The sequence below is a fragment of the Mastomys coucha genome, unplaced genomic scaffold, assembly GCF_008632895.1.
Source record: "Mastomys coucha isolate ucsf_1 unplaced genomic scaffold, UCSF_Mcou_1 pScaffold6, whole genome shotgun sequence".
NCBI lineage: Eukaryota > Metazoa > Chordata > Mammalia > Rodentia > Muridae > Mastomys > Mastomys coucha.
In genome coordinates this window covers 23136627-23160191 of record NW_022196912.1, presented here as the reverse complement: position 1 = coordinate 23160191, position 23565 = coordinate 23136627, and the positions used below count along the sequence as shown (strand labels likewise).

General features: G+C 48.8%; 1 protein-coding gene across 8 annotated transcripts in view; it reads left to right on the top strand.

The window, feature by feature from the left end:
• Plb1 (phospholipase B1) overlaps nt 1–21338 on the top strand; it is a 142834-nt gene extending 121496 nt beyond the window's left edge. For all 8 annotated transcript variants that reach the window (XM_031356220.1, XM_031356217.1, XM_031356219.1 and 5 more), the window contains 13 exons: nt 260–318; nt 2688–2755; nt 3215–3258; nt 3492–3591; nt 7879–7930; nt 8808–8888; nt 9907–9972; nt 10343–10437; nt 11805–11883; nt 12951–13055; nt 13535–13630; nt 19761–19835; nt 20970–21338. In XM_031356220.1, the coding sequence (XP_031212080.1) occupies nt 260–318; nt 2688–2755; nt 3215–3258; nt 3492–3591; nt 7879–7930; nt 8808–8888; nt 9907–9972; nt 10343–10437; nt 11805–11883; nt 12951–13055; nt 13535–13630; nt 19761–19835; nt 20970–21209 (1160 nt within the window). In that variant the 3' untranslated portion in view covers nt 21210–21338. The remainder of the gene's footprint in view (nt 1–259; nt 319–2687; nt 2756–3214; nt 3259–3491; nt 3592–7878; nt 7931–8807; nt 8889–9906; nt 9973–10342; nt 10438–11804; nt 11884–12950; nt 13056–13534; nt 13631–19760; nt 19836–20969) is intronic.
• Nucleotides 21339–23565: the final 2227 nt, after the last annotated feature.

Genomic DNA, 23565 nt, shown 5'->3' with positions numbered 1-23565 from the left:
GATAAGTGCGGCCAGGGATGTGGTCCTAGCTGCTTATTCCATGTGACCCACATTGGAACTCTGCTGGAGCACCTGTAGGGTACTTGATGGTAGCTCTCAAGCCCATGCTATCCAGAGCCTTAGTGTTCTGAATGAAAAGAAGGGGCAGCACTGGTAAAGGCCGAGGCTAGAGACAGGCACTGTAGGGACCTGTGGGCTCGGGCAGACTCAGTGTAACAGGCTGACATCTGCCAGCTCTCTTCTTGCCTGTCTCTTCTAGTTCATGAGCTCCGGCCAGCAGACATCAAGGTGGTGGCAGCAATGGGTGACTTTCTGACTGTGAGTACTAAGCCACGGGCCAGCAGGCATGAATTTTGTATCCCAGCCCTCCATCTTCCTTTGCCCTACTTGAACTTCACCCTGTACACAAGATCTCCCTCCACCCAATACCCTAGCATTGCTGGTATTATGCACGTGTCCAAACTTGCCTGAATGAAACGCCATCAACCGAGTCCTAAAGAGTAATAGGTCTTATCTACACATCACCCAGCCCCTCAGCCCACATAAGGACAGAGGGAAACCCAACTCAGTCCTGGTACAGTTACATCATCTGCTGTTTAGCTACTGCTGTGAGCACCATGCTCGGTCAGCAACTCTAAAAGGAAGAGTGGGACCGTCATAGCCCTCTGGCTAAGACAGCACGACACTTCCAGGGAGGAGAATCGTGAGTGAATAGGTGACATGAGGTCCTTTCATGATTCATGTCCATTCCTGTGGAAACAAAACCACCCCATGTGGAAACGAAGCTATTGTAATTGTGCTGTGGACATGGGAAAGTAGCGAAGGGTGCATTCCAGGCCAGATCAACCATGACTTCACCCTGGTGGGGCATGTGCATGGGGGCAGGGGAAAGAGATGATGTAATAGATGAAGGAGATTGTCAGGACCAGATTCTTTCCATTTTGTTTTGAGTTGAACTCAGGAGGTCTCAATAAGTAGTCCTGACTGACTCCAGCTTGCTCTGTAGCCCAGGCTAGCCTCAAATTCATAGCAAGCTTTCATTTCTTAAGTACTGGTTTCACAGGCATGAGCTACTAGGCCCAACTGAGGCGATATTGATTGTTTAATTTGAGAGATCTCAAGTAGCCCAGGCTAGCCTCAGACTTCCTAAAACTCCCAATCCCTGTTGCTCCATCTCTGGAGTGCTGGAATTATGGATGTGCACTACCAAACTCAGCACTGAGAACCCATCCCAGGTCTTCATGCATACCAGACAAGTACCCTATTAGTTGAGTTGTACCCCAAGCCTTGGGGAAAGACTCCCGTGGTAAAATTAAGTTGTTCTTTTGCTTGTTTTGTTTTTTTAATCTTTGTTTAACTGGTTATGGTGAGCATGTGTTACTTTGGTAAATTTCAAAGGCAGAATGCTTCTTTTTTATTATTATTAAGAAAAATAGGGCTGGCGAGATGACTCAGCGGGTAAGAGCACTGATTGCTCTTCCAAACGTCCTGAGTTCGGATCCCAGCAGCCACATGATGGCTCATAACCACCCACAATGAGATCTGACGCCCTCTTCTGGTGCATCTGAAGACAGCTACAGTGAATTACACTGGAGCAAGCAGGGCTGGAGTGAGTGGGGTGGCAGAGATCCTGAGTTCAATTCTCAGCAGCCACACACATGATAGCTCACAACTATCTGTTCAGCTACAGTGTACTCATACCCATAAAATAAATAAAATCAATCTTTAAAAAAAATAAATAAAAATAAAAGAAGGCAGCTTCAGAAATCTTCATAGACAAGAACTGAGAAAGACGAAGCAAAAGGGGGAGGTGGGCTGCCGAGTATGGCATCCCCACTGGAGAGGGGCTTGGTTTTGACCCCAAGTTGGAGGGGACAGCAGGGAGAGGTGTGGTCAAAGATAGGAGAGAATAAACTAGGGGTCTCGGCCTGGGGCGGAGGAGGATCAACACTCCAGGAAGGGAGAGGAAAGGGGAGGGCGAGGACAGAGCAGAGCAGAGGCCCTCAGGCTTTGGAAGATGTGATAGGCCCGTCCGTGCACCTCCATCTGAGGCTCTGCATGAAAGTGCCAGGAGATGGTGGCGCACACCTTTCATTCCAGCACTCAGAAGCAGAGGCAGGTGGATCTCTGAGTTCGAGGCCAGCCTGGTCTATACAGTGAGCTCTAGGACATCCAAGGCCACACAGAGAAACCCTGTCTCAAAAAAAAAAAAAAAAAAAAAAAAAGTGGGAAGCAAACAGAGGGACAGAAAGTAGATGCTGGATTATGGTGTCCATACTGGGGACAGTGTTTTGCTTTAGACCCTGGAAGTAAGATAGACACGTGAAAGGGTCAGAGTCAGGGGCAAATGGTGGAAAGCTGTAGAAAGGCTAGGCAGCACTGATGGCAGGAAGGGAGCCTGTGGCACCTATGAGGTCAGATGGGACGCCAGTGTTGTCCACTGCCGGCATGTGAGTGTCTCCACAGGGATGATGAACAAATTAAAGGGCCTTCACTGGGGCTAGAGCAGCATGTCAGAAAGGATCAGCAGGACCAAGTGGGAGTCTGGAGGGTACGAAGACAGCAGAGAAGAGAGTAGACATAGAAGAGTGGGACCTTCCCTAGCAAAATCTAATCTGAGTACCGGAGGTCCTCAAGCTGCATCACCACAGGGAACCCTTTTGAAAGCTTCTCTGTGCTCTCCACAGACAGCCACGGGAGCTCACGGGAATGAATCCAACAGCCTAGCCACCCCATGGAGGGGGCTGTCTTGGAGGTAAGAGTGCTCTTGGCTCACTCGCTTACAGATAATAGTCCCCTAAACAGGTATAAGAAGCCAGGCACTGGTGGCAAGCACGTTTGAGCCCAGCACTGGGGTGGCAGAGGCAGGAGGATCTCTGTGAGTTCAAGGCCAGCCTGGTCTACAGAGTGGGTCTCCAGGGTGAGTTCTAGGACAGCCAGGGCTCCAGAAAGAAACCCTAGCTCAAAAACCAAAACAAACAAATAAACAAAAGAGCTATAGGAAGTGGGTTCCCCATCACCTGCTATGGGGTAAGCCTCTGTCTATATGGCCCAACTCTGATATCCAAGGAGACTGGGTGGTGCTTGTGTTAGCTCTGAGGATGGAAGGAAGTGCCTCAAGGGCAGGGTCCCTCTGGTCTGACTCACCTGTGACAGCCCAGGAGGCAGCAGATCCGTGCGACATTGATTGACAAAGTTACTGTCTCTCCCTCAGCATTGGAGGAGATGAAACATTGGAGACCCTTACCACACTGCCCAGTAAGTAGTCCTCACCAAAATGGCCACCGTAACCCTCGCTGAGGATAAGGGCTTCTGCCTACAGTGGGGGAAAGAGGGCGCTGTCTACGGGGGAAAAAATTGGCCAGCCCCAGAAAGATCAGGACCCACCTCTCTACCCCCCACCTCTGCATGCACCACACACCCGTGCCTCCAAACTACATGCCCACCTCGGTTCCTTTCACCTGTGCCCTCTGCTTCATCCCTCTCTAAAGACATCCTGAAGAAGTTCAACCCTTCCATCTTTGGATTCTCTACTGGTACCCTGGATGACACGGCAGGATTAAATGTGGCAGAAGAAGGGGCCAGAGCTCAGTGAGTTGGTGTGGGGACCAGCCAAGAGATTAAGGTGGGAATTTGGGAGCGGCAAGGGGAACTGTATCTAGGATCCAGCTGGGTCATAAACCTCGGTACCAGAGCATCCCTGAGAGCTGGGTCTGCATCACACCTTCCATGTGAATCATCTCCTTGTAATCCTCATGCCCTTGGACACAGGTACTATGATGTGGGCTTTGTGGCTAGAGAGTTTCTTAAACAGCCAAGGTCACCTGGAAAGTTATGAGGGAGGGACCTGGATCAGACCATTCCTGAACCGTAGCTCTAACCACTGCACACTGTTAAAGGGGCAAAGGAGCCCATCTACTTCTACACAAGCAGGCTCTGTCCCTGATGGCTCCAGTTCCACCTCCTGTCTCTCAGGGACATGAGTCACACGTGCAGAGTGGCTCGCAGCATCGTGAACTACTCAGTTTGCTTCCTCTGCTTTTCCCTGTCTTGTCTCATATCCTTGAATTAAAAAAAAAAAAAAAAAAAGCTGTATTCTGACGCTGGAGAGTTGGGTGTCAGGGCCCCTCACATAGCATGGGAGTGGTTGTTTTCTCTGGGCTCTCTGTTGTTGACAGGAACCCAGGTAATGAAAGCTGAAATGCCTGACTGCATTCATTGACTTCCTGCACAGAGCAGAGCGCAGAGCAGAGCGTGCTGGGTATTTGCTTTGCAGAAGGATTGCTGCTGTGTTCTTGTCACCAGGGAGACGGCACAGGCTTGACTCACTCTGCTTACAAAGAACATTCCGTTTAGAAGCCTAACCAGGGCCTGGGGCTCAGTGTGAATATCCATGCCACAGACACAGGGATAGCTCCTCAGTATGACACAAGGAAGGACTTATTTGTCTACAAAACACCAGGTCCTGTGGGCCATTCTAGCACCTAGTGACTGTTAGGATTACTGTCCTGAGCATGGATCCCAGGCTTTAGGGCTGGCTCCTCAGTCTGTCAGTGCTCCCACTCCTCCTCTCTTCCCCTCCTCTTCTCTCTTTGGGGCGGGTATGGACACATGTGGGTGTGTGCATTCAGGTACATGTATACCTGTACTCCTTGTGCTCCTCCTACAAGTGGAGGCCAGAGGACAATGTCATATTCCAATCAGTAACTCACCACCATTAAATTTTCAAAGATTTACTTTGTGTGCATGTATATGTGCCCACAGAGGCCAGAAGAGAGGGTTGGGATCCCCGGAGTTGGAGATACAGGTGGCTGTAAACTGCCTGGCATGAGAATGGAATGCTTGTCCTTTGCAAGCAAATATTTTTAACTGCTGAGCTATCTCTCTAGCCCTCTGATTTTATTATTTGTGTGTGGTGTGGTGTACATGTGGGAGGTGCATGGTCATCTTTGGGAAGCCAGTTCTCTCCTTCCATCATGGGCTTCCAGGACTCAGACTCTGCGTTTTCAAGCTTGTGTGTCGCAAGAACTTTCCCTCACTGTACCAACTCACTGCCCTCCCCACTTTGTATTTTGAGACACAGTCTCCCTCTGAGCCTGGAGCTCACCGATGTGGCTAGTTAGCTGGCTAGTGGATTTCAGGGGTGCACCGTCTCTACCTCCTGGGAGATTACAGGGGTACATGACTTTTACATGGGCACTGGGGATGCGCACGCAGGTCTTCATGCTTGCATAGCCAAGCGCCTTGCCCACTGAGCTGTCTCTCTCCAGGCTCCACCTTCCCTTCCCTCCCTGCCTAGCACCTCTGCCGGAGCAGAGGCAGTGGTAGGAGACATCACTGACACCAAGTGTCCAGTGTTGGAGGAAGCAAAGGGAAGCCATCAGCTTCAGGAAAGTTTGAGAGTCATCCCCTTTGCCTTCTCTGTCATTTATCGGTGTGGATAAGTATGAGTTCACCAGGAGAGGCGGCGGGGGGAATACAAGGACCCGAGTTTGAATCCCCAGAACCCATGTAAATGCCAAGTACACAGAGGTCAGCACCCATGTAAATGCCAAGTACACAGAGGTCAGAGGTCAGCACCCATGTAAACACCAAGTACACAGAGGTCAGAGGTCAGCACCCATGTAAACGCCAAGTACACAGAGGTCAGAGGTCAGCACCCATGTAAACGCCAAGTACACAGAGGTCAGAGGTCAGCACCCATGTAAACACCAAGTACACAGAGGTCAGATCTTCTCTGTTCAAAAAGACCTGCAGACCGTGTGACCCTGACCAAGTTGCTTAGCACCTCTGCGTCTTGGTTTTCTATAATGAGGTTAATCGTAGTACCTGTCTCTCAGAGATGTCATAGGATTGAAGGAGATAAATAAGCTTTAGGAAGAATTTAGGACTATGTAGGCCACATACATACAAAAGTTTGCTATTATGGGGATATTTAGTTTCATAGTTTTATTCAACAGCTAACTTCCCTTCTGTTAATCAACAAGCAAAACTGGATTCACTCTCTGAGTTACCAAGAGATAACATAGTCTTAAAAGGTGTAAACCCCGTGGTCTGAAAGAATGAGTCCGTCCATCCATCCGTCCGTCTGTCAAGGGACTAGACAAAGAGCCACTAACTCTTGCGAGGCCATGTTGCTCATGTCAACACCACAGACTGCACTCACCTGATGCTGGCCCATAGAGTATTTAGGAAGGCAGGAGACTGACTATCGGGACCTGCTGTCTCAGGCCTGGGACGTGTGTGGACTCACAGAGCCATGGAAACAGCTGCAAGGAGAGGCCCTGGGCCCTGGAGGGGATGGGGAGATGAAATAGAAGAGCTGCGGATAGGGATATAGGAAAGAAGAGCATGGTGAGGGAGGGCCTGAGGGATATAGGAAGAGGCTTGCTGAGGTAGGGGGTCAGAGATGGTAGAGTGAGGGGGATGCAAAAGGTACCCCTCCCCAGGGAACCTCAAGGGCTCATCACTATGAATGCCCTTGAGCCTGACTTGAGCCTATTGAAAGTTGCAGCATATCTGTGCCTTTACTTTATAAGCTCTACGTACCTATCAATACAATCCTGGGTGTGTAAGTTCTCCATGTGAAGGCGCAGGGATGGCACCATGCACGCTGGTCAGTGCCCGCCCACAGACTGTAACCCTCTTTCGTTGGTTTCTTATGTTGGCCATGTGTCCTTTAGCTCACCTGACTTTCAATTTTGTTGTTTTGTGACGGGTTCTCAGGTAGCCCAGGCTGACCTCTAATTCACTCTGTAGCCAAAGCTGGCCCTCAGCTTCCAATTCTCCTGCCTTTGCACCCCGAGGCCTGGGATTGCAGGTGTGCTCCACCACACCCAGCTCAGTACTTGTCTCTTTTTTTTTTTTTTTTTTTTTTTTTTTTTTTTTTTTTTTTTTTTTTTGGTTTTTTGAGACAGGGTTTCTCTGTATAGTCCCGGCTGTCCTAGAACTCACTTTGTAGACCAGGCTGGCCTCGAACTCAGAAATCTGCCTGCCTCTGCCTCCCAAGTGCTGGGATTAAAGGTGTGCGCCACCACCGCCTGGCTAGTACTTGTCTTTTTAAGGAAGCGGCTTCATTGAGCTATACTGACCCACAATGAACCGTGGATACTCAGAAGTATACAGTTTGATGGATCTTGACGCCTAGGTACCCATGAGGCCATCACCACCATCATGCAGTGCACAGGCCTGTCACTCACAGCTCTCTCATGGATGCTGCAGATAATGACACTTTATTCCTTTTCATTGCTGTGTGCTATTCCACTACCACTCTCATAACTGAGTCTCTGGAACCCAATAGTATACCTTAATTTACAACAAACAATGGGGAGATGAAAGGAGTCCCAGTCTTGCCCACACTGTCTCTCCTGTCTTGTTGGGAGGGAGGGGGAAAATAATAGTGTCAAAATCCAAGTCCTGACAGAGAAGAACGAAGGGACCCAAGGGTTGGGCACTAGGGCTCAGACAGAGGGGAAGGGCTCGCCAAGCCTGGAAAGGAGAAAGCTGGGGGAAAATTTAGGAATGTGACTTTTTTTCAAAAATAAAACAGATCATTTTTAAAACAGGCACCCGAGTAAGAATCAAAGAGGCTCAGCTTATAGTGAAAAGGTTTAGTAAAAGAGGGAGGAAAAGAAATCTCTGGTGAGAATGATCAAATTCTAGATACAAAGTCAGTAAGACCCTGGTCCTGCCCCTAGGGCATCAGGGTCCAGCTCAGTGAAGCCCCCAGGTCGTTGGCAGGTCCCTGATGAGAAAAAGCCTGAGCAGATTCCTAATGATTGACTCAGAGTGACTTTCATGGAGGTAGTACTCCTGGAGTCCAGCTTAGGGTCTCCATCCCAAGCAAGTCTGAAAGTGACTTTTGTCCCTTCTCCCTAGGGACATGCCGGCCCAGGCTCAGGCCCTGGTGGAGAAGATGAAAAGCACACCTGTGAGTACAGACCCCCTAAAAGCCACTCTTCTCTTTAGCTGGGGAGTTGCAGGGCCTGATGAACCCCTCCAGTGCCCCCACGGCTTGCCTTTAGCTGGTCTTCAAGGGAATTCACAGGAATGCTGCCTGTAGGCACCCTGCCCCAGGGCAGACTGCAGGAGGGCAAGGTGGAATGAGGAGTTGGCCAAGATCACAGGCCTGGGGCCTTTATCCCAGAGCTGGCTTCCCAGGGCCTTCTTATATAAACACCAAGTTCTAAAAATAGGCTGCTCATTCCAGGCCTTTCCCCCTTCTCCCTCCCCAACCCCTCAGAATCTCACTTGCACTTTTTCCTAATGCTCTGTTCTTATGCTGTGGACTCCAGCTGGAGGAACTCTTATGGTGGACAGTGAGTAGGGAGCCACAACTCCAGGGCCTCCCTGGACCTACCCCACCATGCTGACTCCGCTGGGTTCTCCCTCTATGAACCAAGGCCCTAAAAGCCCTGACCTTGTCTTCAAGTTCTATCTTTTGACACAGACTCCTTTGATCACCTCAGAGCACATATGAGCATGAGAATCCATGAGGACACACCCACCTTAGCCCCTTAAGAGGATTTCGGGGGTGGGAGGGTGTGGAGAAAGTAGTCTATCTCCTTTGTGTGAGCAGAACCCCCCCTGCACACACACACACACACACACACACACACACACACACACACACACGTATATACTTCTTAAAGGACGTGCCCATCACCTCAGGGAAGCATGGAGGAGAGCCCGCCTCATAGTTTGTGTGATACAGAAAAGATGACAGTATCTGACAAGCTGACTGGGGAGCAGGGTTAGTTCCACCAGCAGCTGTCCCCAGATCTTAAACTTGGGATCTGTCCCCTCAGACGATCGACCTACAGACGGACTGGAAGCTGATTACACTCCTCATTGGGAACAACGACCTGTGTCTTTACTGTGAGGATCCGGTAAGCCCCTGGCAGGCCTCACCACGGGCCTGAGAATGAAGTTGCTGGCCCCCATCTCCTTCCTTTTTGAATGTCATACTAGCCTGGGCTTGATTCTACCCAGGCAGCCTCTGATTGACAAAGAGCAGGTGAGACTTAGCTTTCCTAAGTGGTTGCCCCACTCAGAAGAAAGGTCTAGAAGGACCCAGTCCTCAGACCCTGAGGTGGTGCCTCTTTGGGACATAGAGATGGCACTTTCCGGTAGATGGCCAGTGACTCTGTGTCTTGTATCTGCTTGGAGTCTGCCCTCTCTTGGAGGGGGAGGTAAATGGGAGTTGAAAAATCGAAGCAAACCGAGTGTCCTTGTTGCCCTTCAGGACCATGATAATCTAAACAACCAACCCCAGCCAGCTGGCCTGGAAGCTGACCCCATTCCTCATATGTCTCTCTGGAGAAACATGTACAGACTTACAAGCGTTTGGAACCTGTACCTTTTAGAATACATCTTGTTCTAAGCTGGGGACATCCTGTATTTTATTTTGCCAGGAAAAGGCAGCTGCCAGGGCTCTGAAGCGGTGGTGGAATGTTTGACACTCTTGGGGGTGGCAGGCAGCTCATAGTTCCTTGTGGGTCTCAGAGAGTAACTACCAATAGCCTGGTATCTTCCCCATGCAGGCTCAGCTCTTCTAGAATCTTCCCTCAGTCCTTTCCCTTACTGCCCAGAACTGGGAGTCTGGGGTGCACAAAGGACCTAACCCCTGAGCTTTCAATATTTCTGAGTCCTGGATTATAAGGGTCATTGGAAACCAGAAGCTACCCAGAGCTCCAGTTGGATATACTGTAGAGAAACGCCTCTCTGAGTCCTGGAACAACTGCCCCTCATGTAAACAGTGGTGTCTCTGCTCCTGGGGGTATATATTTATGAAAAAGGACACCACCAGGTCCCTCAGGCCAAGTCTGAGGAATGCAAGGTGGGCTCTCAGGGACGGCAGCACCCTGCTCACCCTCTAATTCAGAGAGCCTCCTTTTCCCTATACAGGAGAACAACTCAACCAAGAAGTATGTCGAGTACATCCAACGTGCCTTGGACATCCTCTATGATGAGGTAGGAATGGGTAGTGGGTCCTGGTCCCTGGTCCCTGTTCCTGCAAGCCACCCTACTTCCCCACTATTGACTTGCTTCTAGGCAAGTTGTATTTGATTCTTGGCAAAACAGGAAGCTGGACAGTGAGCTCCCACTGGAGCCAGCTGGCCTGGAGTTGCAGGCATCCACTGTGGTTTTTATTAGCTCTGGGACTTCTCTGGGTCTCGACTTTTCTGCCTAAGAGAGACAGCAGGAAGAGTCGATGTAATCACTGGGCATCACATAGGCCCCTCCCTGGGCATCCATCTCTTCTGTGGCAATGATGGGGTGGGTGAGGTTAGACTGAAGACTGCCCTCAAACTCATGGACCCCACCCCTCTGCCTCCTGCAGCTTCCCAGGGTTTTCATCAACGTGGTAGAAGTCATGGAGCTGGCTGGCTTGCACCACGACCAAGGTGGGAAGTGTGCCATGCCGCTGGCAGTTCAGTAAGTGCAGGGCAAGGCTGCCTGGGGTGGGCAGGGTTTCATAGGCTCACTAGGAGGGAAACAGTGTGGGCAGGGCTAGAAGCCAAGGACTTAGAAGACACTTGGATGTGCCTGGAGAACCACATGACCCCCTACTCCCTGATAGCTTCCTTTCCTATAAAAAGAGACACATCAAATGGCCTAGAAGACTCCCTATCCCTTCTGATTCCAAACTCCACACAGGCAAGTCTGCTCTCTGCAGACGACAATGAACTCCAAGGACACCTTGCTTTTCCCTAGAATCCTGGCTCTGCTTCTGGGGGAACCCACAGGGTCTCTGGACCTCTGGGTACTGGCTTATAAAAATAAGAATAAACCCTCCCCAAGAGTGACATCATCAGGAAGTTCATGGATGGGGCTAGAACAAGCTAGACAGACAGCTTTTATCCCGTCCTCAAAAGCAGGGTTGTTAGAGGTTCTAACAGGCAGGAATTACTGTGGGACGGACAGAAGTCTGGCAGCTGTGACTGAGAAGTCCTATCTGAAGGCAAATAGACGTCTTGTAAAGGTGGCTAAGGAATCAGGTCCCTGGGTAGAATGGCCATGGTTAGCAAGGAAAGTCCCTCCAATTCCTCACATGCTGGTGTCACATTTCACCTTGTCAAGGGTGTCTCAGGTTGTCTGATTATCTTCACACTCTGGACCCCAAGGAGGCTCAGCCGTGAGAAGCTTCAGGACTGTGGGGAGGAAGGAGTCCAGAGGCAGAGCCACCACAGAACTTGCCAGAACTCCACCCGGGGCCTTCCCTGATAGTTGGGAAAGAGGGTCTACACAAGAGGAAAGAGACCTTGCTTCAGGGGCTAACCCTTCCAACTGTAAATAAGTACCTAGTGTCAGTCTATGAGGAGAGGGGAATTTTGGTTCTAGGCTTCACTTTTCAGTCCATGGTCTCTCGGCCCTTTGACAAGACAGTTTTGGGTTTCAACATGTGAGGGAGCACAGCTGGTCACTTAATGGAGGCTAGAAAGCAAAGCTGGTGGGAAAGCAACAGGGCAGGTGTGACTCCTGTGACTACTTCCTTCAATTAGGCTCCACCCACTAAAGGCTCTGCCACTTGCCCCCATAGTGCCAAAGCTTGGGACCAAGCCTTCAGCCTGCACTTGAGATTTTAGGGAACATTTACCATCCCAACCATGGCGGACCTTTTCGACCGCGTTCCTGAGTTACGGCTTTGTGACTTAGACCCAAGTGTCGTTGGTGTACTTCTGTGTCAAGCCCCGCCTACCTCCAATTTAGCAGCACCAGACTGCACCAGGTGGATAGAAACTTCTGTCAGGAAGGTGTAACCAGGCCAAGGCAACCTCCAGACAAGATTTCTTATCTTGTAGGAAAAACTGCAGTTGCTTTAAACACTCTCAAAACCTCATATCGATGCAGGAGCTGAAGAAACTAAACTGGAATCTCCAGGTGAGTCTTGATGCTCTCTCTTCCTCCTTGGGTGCTCAGGATGGAAGCCCATGCTGTGCTCCCTGAGTGAGGACTCCAAACTTGTGTGTTCGTCAGGGCTTAGCTGAGAGCAATCGGCTCCCTAAAAGGAGATCCTATCCCTCACACTGTTTACCTGGGGAAAGATAGTATGGAGATCTCCAAGGGGTAGTTGGGAGAAACCCAGCCTTCAGAGGAGATGCCACACAGCAGGGCACTGCTAACCTTTCTGAGGGGAAGGGTCATACTGTACCTGGCTCCCACTGCCTTCCCCTCTCCTGTCTCCATGAACAGAAAACCCGGGTCTACTAATATTTACTTCCTCCACCCTCTGTCTACTCCCCGAACACCCCTGCTTATCAATGTTACCATTATTCACTTTGGGACAAGCCCACCAGAAGCCTAGTTGCACCCTAATTCCTTTTAATGGGGCAAGTCATCCTCCTCTTAGAACATCCCCATGCATGCCTTCTTCGTCTCAGCAGCCTTCCCAGAGCAAGTGGGGTCTGCATGGACAAGCCATCTGTGCTTCTCCTGTCTTCCCCTTTCTGCCTCCATATCTCAGGTGAATTGTGAAGTCCTTACTATGGTATATATTTTATATTCCGTGTTTTGGTACTTGAGTCCAAAACCCAAGGGCTCTTCTCTACCCCTGTTGTCCTACATGCTTGGACATTTTTGGAGAACTGAGGGGATCTCCTCATGTGAGCTAGGCTTCACTGACTACGCCATGCAGTGAGGGCAGCCAGGCCCGTGGCCAATTCGACATCAACAGTGCCTTAGAGTTAGCCTCTTAGGATAAAACTAATAGAGCCTAGGAGTGGAGAACTCCAGCCAGGGACCCCTTGACTCTGATCCTACTGGTCAGCATAGGGCGGTAAGATACAGTGGTTCATTACAAGCAGGATGAGTCCCTGTGTGGGCAGACATACTCCCTTTAAGTCCCTTTAGTCTACGGTGGGTCCACTCGCGTCACAACCAACCCATGGCAGCCCAAGCAGACCCTGTCTAACCTTGCCAGTTGGACTGAGCAGCCTCTCCATCCTCAGAGTGACATCTCCGAGCTCTCCTACTGGCACCAGTACATGCAGCGCGAGGACTTTGCAGTCACTGTGCAGCCTTTCTTCCGGAATACCTTTATCCCGCTGAATGAGGTGAGCTGCAGCCCTTTCTAGGAAGCTTAAGAATGTAGCACGCAGGCTTTTATTATCTTTCTCCAGCAAGCCTCCCAAAGGTAGAGCTTTTCTTTCTACCCTGTGTGTGTGTGTGTGTGTGTGTGTGATTAGAACTTAGACATTCTTAGAAAGAAATGATAGATGATAGAATTAATAGTGACCAAGTGTCCCTCCCTCCCCCATGTCACCTCCTACCCCAGAATGGAAATCTTCCTAAAATTATCATAGTGTCATTTTCAGGACAGGGTTAAGCTAGGGAAGCTATAATTCATGTTTGCTTTAAAAAAAAAAAAAAAATCCCAAACGGAGTGTGTGTATGTGGGGGGTGTCCCACCAGTGTCTGAAGCAGGTTGAAACAGGATTCAAAGGATGAAAGGGGACCTGCTGTGTCCCCTGCTGGGCAGGGAGGCTGGGCAGCTGAGTCCAGATGTTAACCTCCTTGTTGTCTCTGGTCACAGCGTGGGGGCCTGGACCTCACTTTCTTCTCTGAGGACTGTTTCTACTTCTCAGACCGTGGGCATGCTGAGATGGCCATTGCCCTCTGGAACAACATGGTAAGTGGGAGTGCTCCCAAGGGAGCACCTAAGGATATTGGCTCAGTCCCACAAGAGAATAAACTGCTGCTATGATTTTTTTTCCCCCTAAAACTCCACTGTTGATCCTGGTGTATATGTGCCAGGGCACACATCCTACCCTCTGCCTACCCTCCACAGTGCTGGGGTTACACATACAACCATGCTGTTTGTTTGTTTGTTTGCTTGTTTGCATGGATTCTAGGACTTTGAGTTCAGGTCCTCATGCTTAGTATGAGTTAGTAGCAAGCTCCTCCTCTCGGAGCCATCCCTGATCTTTATTGCAGTTCCAGGCCAAGGGTGTCTGTGCCAATCACCCCTGGGCAGATATTCCCACACCTACTAGCAACCCCATGCTGCCTGATGCCTTCCTCAGCTGACTCGCAATAATGACTTTCTCCTTCGCTACATCACCACTTTCTCTCTAGCATCCAAAGTGGCATGTAAGCCTGTTCAGCTGCAGGCTCAGCTTCTCTGAGTCATCCATTTGCACAGTTCTAAAACTTTTCCATCCATGTCTTTCTGCACAGGATTCTAAATTGCCGTCAGAATAGCTTTGCGTTTCCTTCCACCTGCCTCCTCAGTTTATCTTGCTTTTCTTGATTCCTGTAGCCCAGGCTGGCCTGATACTTTCAATACTGCCTCCCAAATGCCAGAATTATAATTGTATCTGGCTTTGTTGTATGTGTATGTTGTGTTTTATTGTTTTGTTGCTGGGTATTGGACCTAGGACATCTCATTCTAGGTAAGTTCTCTGTCACTGATCCCCAGGGCTCTGTTTACTTTTGTTTTAAAAACAAAGTATTTCAGGTTGCTTGAACTCACTATGCAGTATAGGCAGGCTTTGAGTTTTTGATGCTTCTGCCTCAGTCTCCCAGGGGCCAGCACTCTCAGCCTGGCATTTATAAATTATAATTCCTGAAATTGATTCTCTTCCTTGTTTTGAAGGACAGTTGTTCTCCAGTGACTATGTCACAGCTTTCTCTTTTAACATCCCTCCATGGGATGGAAATCTATTTCCTGTCTTTTGGTCCCCCAAAGATCTTAGGGGAATCCACATGTTGTCAAAGAGCCAGGAAAAGCAAAGTTCTTCCTCATGCCTTTCCTCGTCCCAGCTTTCCCATCAAGCTGCATCTGCTTCTAGCTGGGGCCGTCCAGGATCTCCTGAGTCTCAATAGCCAGATAGACGCTCAGTCACGGCCAGGTCCATTGCTCCTTGCTGTAAGGTTCTGGTCGTCTTTTCCGAAGCAAACAGTCAGTACTGTTTTCATTCACCCAGGTGAGAGAGTTTGGTTCCATGAGGTCAGGGAGAAGGAGTATAGATGTAAAAACAGAAGCTAAAACACTGGGAACAAGGCAACTGTGCTTTCCCACCCAAACCCAAACAAAACAAAGAAACTAAAAAACAAAATCCTAAAACCACCCCAGAGTCCCTTGTCCTGTATAATTTAGGAGAATAATTACAAAGTCCCATGTTTCATCCCAAACCATCTCAGACATACAGGTCCAGCATCCTGCCAACTATCCAATCATTTTCTTACTGGAATGCCACCTCTAGGGTCACAGCAAATTAATAGGCTGTTAGAGCCAGAAGAGATCGGAGAGGTCACCAAGCCAGGGCACTCTAATTAAGAACAAGAGACATGGGACAGTTTGCCTAGCCTCACATAGCTGATTAGTGGCACCACAGAAACAAGAGTCCATGTTTTCCATGTCTTCCTCTGGTGGCCCAGCCATAACACCAACCTCATAAGCACATATACAGTCAGTGAATTCATGTCTCATAATCAGAGTCCTATGACATAGTGTCTGCTGTTTTGGCTGATGTGCCCAGGGCACTCTATAGGAGCAACAAAAGCACTTTAAGTCACTGTCAGTGTATCTTGTGTGTCTCCTGGCTTCGTAACACACATTTCTTCCTCTAGAGACCTGTACAAAGGTCAAGACTAGGAGCTGTCTCTCTCCTTCTGAATCCTATTCTACCACTGCTACCTAATACTCCTTATCTGCAAACCCTATGCCTCCTCCTTAGCATTCCTGCCTCCAAACTCTTACCCCCTGTACAGCAGTTCTCAGCACTGGTTCATATGAGAATCCTCTGGAGCCTTAAATCTTCTGGTGACTTAAATATAATGAATGTTCAAAGCCACTTTGGCAAGCTCTTGTGTATCTAATGATGCTGAACCTGTGTATCTCCTGAGACCCAACAATACTCTCTCCTGCAGAGAAGTGTCCACTAGAGTCCACTAAAAAGACATTTACTACAGTTTTCATAGGAGCACCTATGTTACACATTGTTAACTTCAAGCTGGACATTTCACAAATGTTCATTAACAAACTGTTGTACATTCAGAAGCCAGAGTTTTTCTACACATCTCAACATTGTATGCATACATGCTTCATGGGCATGCATGCACACTCACCTACCTCAAAGGCGAGTAGCTATTTGTAAGGCATTAGAAGTCAGCGTCGTCTTTCATGATCTTTTCTCTTTAAGCCAATAGGGTTGAGGAAGGTGCAGGAGGAGCCCTTCTGAGTACCGGTCATGTTCTGGTTCTTAGTTACCCTGCTGGTATGATCTCTTTACCAAAATGATCAGCTGCATGCATACTTACTGTTCCTCTCTGTTAGCATCCACAAATAGTACTTTTAAAATATAGCAGTGATCTGGAGCCATCCTGTCATCTGGCTTAAGAGTGCACAATGCTCTTGCAGAGATCCCAAGTTCAGTTCCTGGCTATGTCAAACAGTGCTTTAGATAGGTTTCTATTGCTGCTATAAAACACCATACCCAAGAGCAACTTGCATAGAAAAGGGTTTCTTTCAGCTTACAGTTCCACAGTACAGTTCATCAATGTAGGAAGTCAGAGTGTGAACTCAAGCAGGAACCTAGAGTCAGCCACTGAAGCAGAGGCCATGGAGGAATGCTGCTTACTGGCTTGCTCAGCCTGCTTTCTTATATCATCCCAGACCACTTGCCCCAGGAGGACACTGCACACAATGGGCCAGTTTACATTGCCTGTAACTCCTGGTGAGTTTGATGCCCTTTTCTGGCTTCTTGGAGCAACTGTTTTCATATGCACACATGCACACACAGACATACATCATATATGTGTGTGCGTGTGTATGAGTATATATAATTGATAAATAGATAAAATTTGTCTGGAGTAGGTATTAGACCTGGTGTTCTTCTCTTTCTTTCAAGACAGGACCCCACTATATACCCTGACTGGCCGTATAAACCAAACTGGTCTAGAACTGATAGAGACATGCCTGATTCCTGGGATTAAAGTCATGTACCATTATGAATGGTATCAAGAGTTACCACTTTTTTTTTTGAGTTATCACTTTTTAAAGGGACTCCCAAGATGGTTTTAACAAACAGGGTTTATGAATCATTGCCTTAGATCTGTTTCCCACAGAGCAGCTGAACAATTTGTATGAAAAAGAACCTGAGCAAATCATCCCTTGCCTTCAGCCTTCCACGATTCCCACCTTCCAAAGAAAGGAGGCACGTTAGACACCATGGCTGTAGGATACAGGGCTTTGGGGACTTGGTCCCAGTTCCTTTCTCTGGCCACCCTGCTAGGCAGCCCCTGCCTCTACTTTGCAGTTTGGCAATCCCTGCGCCACCTAAACACCACTGTTCTTTTACCTTGGGTTCCTACCTCCTTTCCTCATCTAAACACTCAAGAGGCCAACTACCCATGGCACCTCCCTAGCATAGGCCAGTGACTTTCTGTTCCATGGCGCCTTGCCTAGCCCTAAAGTGGGCTGCATCACTGGTACCTCACAGTTCCTGTGGTAAGAAAGGTTGGTTCTAAAAAAACAACTCTACCTCCTGTTGGGTGCTCCAAGCCTTTTCCATTCCAGTGCTGCCTACTTCCATTTCTCTATCCATTCATCAAACAACTCTCTGTCCTTACTACATGGTAGGTACTGTTCCAGGTGCCAGAAACCGAACAACAGAATAAAGAATGCCCCTGCTCTCACAGAGTGTAAATAGTGTAGCCGGAGAAAAGACAGATGATAAACAAGTTAGACAGGTCAACACAAGGTCGTATACTACTGACTACATCGGGCTTTACAAGCTATAAAGCAGGGAGGTGGGATGTAGGGTAGTGGTGGTGAGAAGCAGTCACATTGATAGCATGTGAATTGAATGCCAAGAGGTTGCCAGCCAGGCAGTAGACTGGGCCACAGTGTCCCAGGGTGAAGAAATAGGACCCATGTGGCATGGAGTCAGGAATGGGCTTGAAGCTTCTGAGGAACATGCAGGCCCATGTGGTACTCCAAAATCAGGGACCAAGGTCAGAAAGACAGGCAAGGGCCACATTCTCAGCTGTTCTGAACAACGGCCTGATGCCTTGCCATTGGTCCTCTAGCTACTGTGCAGACATGGGCTGGAATCAAAGGTACAAGAGATGAGATTGCATGAGTGGAATGTGGCTGGGACCAGGGTAATAGCCCTGGAAGGGAGCTGTAGTCACTTAAGATATATTTAAAACTGGCTGACGGAAGTGACTAGGGAGGGACTCCTGGCTTTGGGGTCTAAGACACCAAACAGATAGTCAAATAGCAAGAGACTTCTTCTCGGAAGTTGCACTCTGTGTCAGATGTAGGAAGTAGGGGCTGCTTCCTAGATACCCACCAGAGGCATGGGCTCTGCCATGTGCAAGAACCTGGAGCTCAAATGGGAAGGTCTGGGTGAGACTTGACAACCACAGCAAAAAGTGACATTGGTGCATCGATGTAGTATTCCAAGCCACAGACTTAACTGAGTGCCCTAGGGGAGGAGCAGGCAGTGGGGGGCATAGGGCCAAGTACCAAGAGGCAGGTTAGGGAGGGACTGGCCATGAATATATTACAGCTGACTGCAAAAGAAGTCACAAAGACAACAGCCAAGGAGGTGGAGGGAAATCAGGGCAGGTGAACAATGGGGAGGATAGAGTGGATGTACTATGATGGGAACCAACAGGAAGAGAACATTGATAAGTTTATTGAGCTCAGCCTTGGAGCATCCCTGTGAAAGAGCTAACCTGGCCTTTAGCCTCCATTCTGTCCCTAGTGGTTCTGTTTGCTAGAGCACAGTTGTGTTTCCTTGGCTCTAAGAAAGCAGAAACAGATCTCCATCTAGAACCCATCCCAGTTGATACATGCTTCCATGCCATGGTTTCTCTGGAAGCCCTAAGATATGTGCCCTAAAAATCCTACTGTAGTTAATGCTAGCCAGCCAGCTGCCCTGGAGAAGGCATCCCTCCCAAGCTCAGAGCCATTCGCCTCCTCTGAGTTCCTAAGAAATAGGAGGAGGGCCTTCAGACAGCAGACAGCCCAGGTCTGTCACCAGCACAGGGAGAGTGTTTACTTCTGCCTCATCGGGGCTTGGAGGCTAGGAATAGACCTGAAGCAGACTCTACAGGGGATGACCAGTTCAAAGTGCCAGGTCTCTTCTTCCCCTTGGGGCACCAGTTCAACTACCTGAAGTTGCTAGGGTGGGGGTATAGCAGCTTCCTGCTCCTCACTCTGATGTGGAAGCATTTAGCAGCACCCCACCAAACTACAGCTGCTCCCTGGGATATTTCTAGTAAATGTTTTCATCTGCTTGACAACTCAAGAGAGCAGCTCCAGTAAGATTCCAGTTTCTTCAGGGTTGACAAGCCAAGAGTAGTAAGAGTGTCATGGTAACCAATATGCTTTCAAAGTGCTCCTGAAACTGACTAGCTGCACACACTTGGACAAGTTGGTAAATACGATCACCATTTTATAAATTGAAGAGCTAGTGTCTGTAATCACAGCCACCTGCAAGTGTAGAGACAGTGGGCACTCTGGCCCCAGCCTTACGAGAGAGTCAGTGTGGGCTGACAGTTCTTTCCTGGGGCCTTGATGTCCTTCTGGGTAAATTCAGAGGCACTGACTCAGGGGTTCTGCCCTGTCCAGACAGGCGTGCCTCCCTATGAGTCAAAAGACAGCTTCAGCTCTGGCCAGAGCTATGTGGCGGATCTTAACAGGTTGCTGGTCTGAATGCACGCTTCCAAAAGAGTATCCCATGTAAGCCAGCTCCCAACTTTTCTACACAATCAAGGTATCCCTTTCCCCCCCCCCTCTTTTCCAGCTGGAACCAGTGGGAAGGAAGACAACCTCCAATAACTTCACATACAACCGAGCCAAACTCAAGTGTCCCTCACCTGTGAGTGAACATGAATATCCTATCTGTCCTAAGTTGACTGGATGAGGGATGGGACTTAATCATACTGCCGCTCACTGCATCATAACTGTCCTTTCTGACCGACATAAGTAGGGGAGGGAGGAGCCAACAACTCCAGTGGCAGAGAGGAGTCATGCTGGCACGTGGTCTAGAGAGAGAGTACTAGCTAGATGCCTGAAACCACTGGGTACTTCAGAGGAATCTGAGTATCCTGTCATGCCAAGCCCTATGCTGGAGCTCAGGGATGGGAGCTGATAATGGAAGAAGATACCATCTGTTCCCAGAGTCCATGCTCCTGTCCTTTTTCTCCTGGACCATCGAGCAGATGCCCGTCTGTCCCTCCAGCTCTCCTCTGCTGCTTCCTCTTCATCCTCCACTTGCTTCTAGACACTGAATGACTGTCCTGGAAAGTCACTCCAGTTTTATCAAGGACCCCGGGATCCTTATCTGGTCACCACTGCCCAAGGGGGGATACCTGCCTCCTGCTACTCCTACACACCCTAGGCAAATGAGCCCACTCCCCAGATGAGTCCTACTAGGCTTTTGTTCACTACTGACTTTGACCCCATCAGTCCCTTATTCCCTGGGCCCCTCTCTCATCTTGTCATCTTCTGCTGTTCCTGCCTCCAGAGATACCCCTCTGTTGATCTCTCCCTTCTCTTTGCACCCCTCTCCTTTTTAATACAGTCAGTCCTATACCTTCTTCCTGGGCAGTGACAGGATATCCTACTTCAGTCCTTGGGTGCTCATCAGAGCTCCCCAGGGCCATGCAGCAGTACTTTGTGTTTGTTTACTGAGAACAATAGGACCCAAGAAGGCAGGCTCAGATGCACCCCAAGACTTTTCCAACAGTAGCTTACCAGCTCCCTACCTTTCAAAATCATATTTGAAAGGAAATGCTGGTGAGGAACCAACGGAAGGTTATAGCTGGGTGTTGACCACTAGACAGACCCATCCTCATTCAGAAGGTTCAGGAACTAGGTAAAGAAAGGAGAGTTCTACGAGGACACATTAGGAAGATGTGTGAGGTCATTGTGCTCTTGTAGAGACAGGACTTGAGCAGGTGGATGGGTGAATAGAGCCCTTAACCTCTGACCTTCCTGCCTCCTCCCCCAGGAAAGCCCTTTCCTCTACACCCTCCGGAATAGTCAGCTCCTTCCAGCCAAGGCTGAAAAACCCTCCAATGCAATCTACTGGGCAGTGCCTGTGGCAGCAATCGGTGGCCTGGCAGTTGGCATCCTTGGAGTGATATTATGGAAAACTGTGAAACCTGTCCAACAAGAGGAGGAGGAGGTGACTCTTCCAAATACAAGTGTGGAGCCTGAGTTGACCCAGGCTCCTGAGGCTTCTGAATAAGAGGAGAGGCTCAGAGATGGGCCCTTGGTACTAGGCGGTAATCTCAGGGATGGGACTGCCTGCCCTCCTCTCCTGGGAGTTCATGATCTCTTTTTGGAAAGATGAAAAAGAAAAAGGGGCCACACTCAGTGTCTATGTTCTTCTGGGCTTCTGTTGAAACACTGTGTGGTGGAGTTGCCTGCAGACTATCTGTAGTTGTTGGTCTATTTGAAACAAAAGTGGGTCTCATCTCAACTACATATATACAAACACTACATACACATACATATAAACAACTACTCAAAAAGGGCAGAATCCAAAACATTCAGATCTGATACATTAAATGAGGGACTTAGAATCTGTATGTACTGGAGTTGTTCCATGTCCTTTTAGGTAAAGAGTCTAGTTAGGACTGTAGCAGTGAATTGTTAAGCTGCTCTGAGTTCCTCTTGGGTAGAAGCATGTCTCCACACCTGCCCAAGAGCTCTAGATTCACGAATGAAATATGTGCCCCCACAACGTTTATATTTAATAAGCCTTAAGTTGCTCAATGGCTAGGCCACTCCTGACCTCCCTGTGGCTAGCACACACTCCCCCCACCCCAGGATTCCTGAGTTAACATTTTCTAAATCTATATTTTATCTTTGCTGCCCCAGACCCAATCGGGGAAGTGGCCCCTGGGGCCTCTTCCCTGACTCTTACATGTTGGCAGGCTCTTAAGTCCAATCTTTCTGCTTCCTCATCATGGTTCTTTATTGATCAATCAAAAACCAATTAGGGACAGGGACCCTTAGTGTCTGAACATGGAGATTCCTGTGTGATTTTAGGAGCTGAATTAAGACAAAGCATTAGAACCAATCCCCAACACAAGACTATGCCCAAAGCCACATCATGAACAAAGCCAGTAATTTCCAGGGATGCTACACTCCTGTACACCACATAGAGGTTTTTAAATTCATAAAGGAAAGATTAGGGTGGATTAAACTTAGTCAAAAATCCTTCGTCAAGGCTTCTGGAACACCAAGTGAGCATTTGAAAGATGGAGAGATGATTCTGTTAGAGGCCAGGGGGAATAGAGCCAGTAAGAAATGGTAATTCCATGTAGGTAGAGAAAAGGGTGCACCTGATCTGGAACACACGAGGTGATGAAGGAAGGAGGAGTCCACTGCTCGCTCAGAGGACAAGCATGGGGTTAACAGGGATCCATGGTTACGATGGTGGCAGTATGTGGCTGTCTCTGGGGACTGTAAGTGATAGTGGAAAAAAATTCAAAGGAAAATGTTCTAAAGAAGGTTGAGGTATTGGGCTGTTGCTCAACAGCACAGTGCTTGTCCAGCATGAACGAAGCCCTGGCTTGAATCCCCTGCACCATATAAGCCAGAAGCGATGGCACACGCCTATAGGAAATAACAGACAGGGGAATCAGAATTTCAAGGTCATCCTTGGCTAAGTTAGTGATTTCAAAACAAGCCTGGGCTACATGAGACCCTGAAGAGAGATATTGTGTGAGAGCAAGGAGGAGGGAAGGAGAAAAGGAAATTGACATCATTCTAGCACCAGCATTAGGCCACGCAGGCATCCTCTTGTGTAATAACGAAACCCACCCCTTCCTGTCATCATCTGCTTTGTACAGAGAAAGAGACCAAGATGGAGGGAAAAGGGAATAGGCTCAGTTATGTTTTCCTTACATGGTGGAACATTAACCCACTGTACAAGAACAACCTCCAAATAGAAACTGGCCACCAAGTCCCGCCATGAATTGAACCCAACTGCAAATAGATAGTCTATAAAATCTAGAAAGTAGGGCTTGGCTACTATCGTGACAGCTCTGTCGTTCCCCTGGGCAGAGCTACTCCTCTGATCGCTAATCTGTGATTTGTGGGAAAACTGCTAATTAAGGTCAAAGTCTGCCACTGGCCAGATAGCCTACTGGGGCTTGCCGCATAATGGGGGACTCTTCCTTTAGCAGAGTTTCTCCTTCTCTGACCTTGTCTGGGGAATTCTAAGCCCCCACACTGGCCTCTACCTGAGGAATATGAGTTAGCTTATAGGATCAGTTTCTTTCTCTTGACAAAACTTGTTCAGCCAGCACCTGAGATTCCTGGAATGCTTCCCCATGTTAACAGGCATTCTAGGTGCCCTGAGCTCCCGTCCAAAAACCTTTAACCACCCTGGGTGTCCCTACCTTCTGTCCCCCAAAACTTTATAAGCCTTCAGTCACCCCAAGTAAAGTTGATCTGCATACTGACAAGCGGTCTAGGTGGTGTGGTCGCTCACCTTACTCAAAGGGCTTCCAACCCACCCCACCCCCATTTGAAGTCTCTGCTCTCACTACCCTCATGGACTGTATTGGCTGATGGTCCACAAGTGCAGGAAG